Source organism: Indicator indicator, chromosome 25, assembly GCF_027791375.1.
Source record: "Indicator indicator isolate 239-I01 chromosome 25, UM_Iind_1.1, whole genome shotgun sequence".
Taxonomy (NCBI): Eukaryota; Metazoa; Chordata; class Aves; order Piciformes; family Indicatoridae; genus Indicator; species Indicator indicator.
Window position 1 is genome coordinate 2106969 of NC_072034.1, and position 4256 is coordinate 2111224.

General features: G+C 48.8%; 1 protein-coding gene across 1 annotated transcript; it reads right to left on the minus strand.

Annotated features, from left to right (window-relative positions):
• Positions 1–712: 712 nt before the first annotated feature.
• LOC128975398 (interleukin-8) lies at positions 713–3398 on the minus strand. Its single transcript, XM_054392262.1, has 4 exons — positions 3283–3398; positions 2481–2616; positions 1679–1762; positions 713–880 (listed from the first exon to the last, which is right to left on the minus strand). The coding sequence occupies exons 1-4, from the start codon at positions 3341–3343 to the stop codon at positions 850–852; spliced, it is 312 nt and encodes a 103-aa protein (XP_054248237.1). The 5' UTR covers positions 3344–3398; the 3' UTR covers positions 713–849.
• Positions 3399–4256: the final 858 nt, after the last annotated feature.

A 4256-nucleotide genomic window follows, 5' to 3' on the forward strand; every position in this document is an offset into this window, starting at 1 on the left:
CACAGCAGCCTGAGCTCCAGAAATCAATGCTGAGGCGACAAAAATGAAGCAAATGAAAATGTCAAATAACCAACAGATACCAAAGAGATCTTTTGTAGAAAAAATTTATTGGTACATTGGTAGGAAGAATTCCACTCTCACAAGCAAATTCTGAGGATGTAAAATGCAGGTTTTCCCATTAGCTGATTAAATATCCAACCAAGAGTAGTGAGGCTGAATATTTCTTAAGGGATTGACTGTAGGAATGGGAAAATACAGTAGGAATGAAATCAGTAATCACCATTTCCTCTCTTGTATAGCAACTACTCAATAAATACATTAATAAATACCAAGGAAGTCACAATAAATATAACCCCCAAACCTTACACCTTCTGTAAGGCAGGTTTGGGAGGTCAGAAACCAGAGCTGACAGCCCAGCCACAGGCTGACTGTGGTTCAGCAGAGTGTTGTTGACACAACATACCAGTGCACTCCAGGGGAGCAGGAGGAATTCCCAGTGGCTTAGTGTAAAACCAGCTGTAAGTGCATTGCACTTAACCAGTTGTGCTTGGCTGAAGTGGCTGCCCAGGGTTCTTCAATTCCTTTGGCAAACCACTTCTCCTAGTCAGAGTCTTCAGTATCAGTGAGAAGCATGTCCCACAGACACCACTTGGAAAGGCTTCTTAAATAGATGCAGTGAAGTAGATAAATAGATAAATAAATAAATAACTATCAGAGTCCATCACTAAGGGGTTAACACTGATGCAGGAGGTGGAGGGTAGAATGCTGCCTGAGTGATGCTTTGGCCAAGAGTTCCTCTCAGCAGAGGAGCAGGAAGCAGTTCCCAGATCTTTTCTGTCCTGGTGTCTCTCAGAGTGGTGAGTCAGAGTTGAGTTGAGCCCTGTGAAGAGGTGAGGAAGGAGGATCATTTGTAAGGAGGTTCAGGAACGTTAGCTTAAGCTTAGCATTGCACAAACAGCTAAGGATGAGGGCTCTGCTGCTGCTCTGTGTCCTGTCTTGAGACACAGAGAATATGAAAGTGATGTTTTGAAAGCAATTCCTGAAATCCCGGCATGTGCATATCTGGGACACTTCTGCAGCAGGAGTTTCTGCTTCTACTTGGTCAGGAAACTCATGGACTCAGAAATATGAGCTATTAACATACTGCTGGAAGCAAGGGGAAGGCTCATTTATAGAGCCTCATATTTCAAGGACAGCCAAACACTCCTGAGCCCATTTCCCTCCAGATGGAGTTGCCAATACTCAAAGGTTTGGTAGTGACGTGTTGGCTCGAGCAAGGTCCCTGCAGCAGGGTCAGGAAGGCAGACTTCCATGCCAGGGGAGGGTTAGGTTGGACATCAGGAACAATTTCCTTGCTGCAGGAGTGGTCAAGGATTGGAACAGGCTGCACAGGGAGGTGGTAAAGTCCCCATCCCTGGAGATGGGGTTCAAGAAACATGGCACCTGGGGACATGGTTTAGTGGTCATGAGGGTGTTGGGTAGAAGGTTGGACTTGATGCTCTTAGAGGTCTTTTCCAACCTTAATGATTCTGTGATTCTATGACTAATTCTCTAATGCAGCAGCAAGTTTCCTTGTTCTTCAAATCTCATCAAGAGCAAATGAAGTCATCACTACCAGATCCCATAGATTGGCAGCTTTACCACTCAGCTGCCCAGAGTGAGAGGGGATGGGACTTACTTGGCCAAAATTGCCTTGATGATCAGCTGCACCCAGGGAGCAGTGGGCTCCAAGCACACCTCCTTGCCGTCCTTCAGAGTAGCTCTGCGGAAGAGAGAGTAAAAAGCCAAGTCAGGGATCTGCTCCAGGGGTTGTTTTACTGACAGAATGCAGCTTTGCATTGCCAGGTGAGGCAACAGACATCCACCCCACTGCTCTAGGCTAGCCTGGGCCACTCTGTTCTCTGTGCACCACAACTGCGGGGGACTAAAACCACCCAGAAGCTGTGCAAGGCTGCTCTTGAAGCAGTCAGACCTCCCCCAAAACCTTCCTCAGGATGTTCATGGATCCCTGCTTGGAATTTGTTTGCACTGGCAACGCTTTCTTATGCAATCAGTTCAAGCCTCCAGGTGTTTCAACACGTCAAGCCTTCCTCCCTGCCATTCAAATTAGTTTCACTGCTTCCCTAAATCTACCTGTGGGAGCTTAATTTCTCTCTCTGAGGCTGATGCAGACTGTTTCAATGAGAGTTTTGCCTGCCTGATGGATGCAGGATTCAAACTACCTTGTTAACCTCACAGATTGAGGGCTGAGCAGCCCTTCAAATCCATGTTCTACCAGCAGGAGTGTTTAATATGTCCCAAGACAGAGTAGTGCAGGAATAGGTAGAGTCACAGAGATGATGGCAGACTTGGGGTATCACTTAAAGCTGATGGGTTTGGGCACAAGAGGTAACCAAATCCCACTGCATGGTGTCAGCCTGCTAACTGTCATGAGGCAGAGTGTAGGGGCAGAAGAGGAAGGCTCTTGCGGAGCTACTTACATGACTTCCACGTTCTTGCAGTGAGGGCCACTCTGTGTCAGCTTCACATCCTGGATGGACTTGGGAGGGATGAACCTGGAATGAGTGGCGATGCACTGGCACCGCAGCTCGGTTCCCATCCTTGCCAGGGCTCTGCCTGTGAACAGAACAGGAGGGTGATGAGGTGAGAGGGCATCCTGCCAGCACTGGTTTAACATTCGCACTCAAATCCTGCATTTGTCAAGCTGCCTAAATCCTCACAGTGTAAAGCTCAGTTCTTAGTTGTTTCAGAGGATGGTGCTCAAGTAGATTGAAAACTCACAGATACACAGAAGGGGTTGGGTTGGAAGGAACCTTAAGGATCATCCAGTTCCAACCCCCTGCCATGGGCAGGGGACACCTCCCACCAGCCCAGGTTGCTCAAGGTCTCATCCAGCCTAGCCTTGAACACCTCCAGGGAGGAAACATCCACGACCTCCCTGGACTACCTGTTGCAGTGTCTCCCCACCCTGACTGTAAACTAAGTTGATACATCTCTTTAAACACCCCCAGGTGCTGTGTCGTGCCTGCACCCAGCATGCTGCAGGCAGTGGAACAGAAAGCAAAGCACACTTAAGCTGCACCCTTAAAATGCTTCCCAGCAGACGTCAGTAACTCTGCAGCACCTGAGCTGCGCGGTAGCTTCCTGACCGAATAGAAGCTGCCGAAAACCTCTTGAAAGAAGCTAGCTTGGAGAAACAAATGCAAAGCCGCCTCTCTGAAGGGAATGAGGGGCAGGAGCACCTCGGGAGATGCCCTGGGGGTCTGGTAGGAATTTACTGACCTTGAGACAGAGCTGCTGAAACGAGGAGAAGAGCCAGGACAGCCAGGAGTTTGCCGTTCATGGTTGAGAGAGGAGGTTGCTGTGGATCGAGCAGCTGTGGTGCTGCGGAGCAGTGGCTTCTGGTGCTGGAGGGTTGGCGATGCCTGTTTGGGGGGATCCATCTGCCTTATATGCGGTGTGCGTCCCGCTGCCCGTCCGGCTCCGCTGCCGGTTGCGTTACAGGAATTTCCCAAATGCAATCCAAATGAGTCACATGACGCTTGTGCAACTCCTTCCTAGATGACGAGGGAGTAGTTTGCAGCAGAGAGGGACAGAATCTTTTCGTTTATTCAGATCCATGCAGAAATTCCTTTTCACACTTCTGGGAGTGTTGTGCTTTTTTTCCAGGGCAGGCTCTTACTCAGTAATCCAACTTTAGGCTGTTTTCAGTCATGTTTAGGTTGTAAATTTTTATTGTTTTATTGTTCAGGGTAATTCTTTGTAGGGATGCCAGAGCTATACTGGAGTTGTTTAATGTCTTCTCTCTGTCACAGAATCACAGAATGAGAGGGGTTGAGATCATAGAGTCTAGAGCAGGATCAGGTCACAGAGGAACACCTCCAGGAGAGTTTTAAAAGTCTCCAGAGAAGGAGACTCCACAGCCTCTCTGGGCAGCCTGCTCCAGGGCTCCAGCACCCACACCATAGAGAAGTCTCCTCCTGTTGAGGTGGAACCTCCTGGGTTCCAGCTTGTACCTGTTGTTCCTTGTCCTATCACTGGGCATCAACCAAAAGAGTCTGACCCCTTCTTCTTGATGCCCACTCCTCAGACATTTATAATCAGATTAAAACCATCTGGTCTTGAGAGGGGACAAAGTCAGCTGCCTTCAGCAGGTGATGCTGCTCAGCCTGCACACAAAGCTCCCTGTTCATCACTCATTTGCATGTGTGCTATGAAACATGTGAGGAGGGCTTGCAGTGCTGCTTCCCACTGCA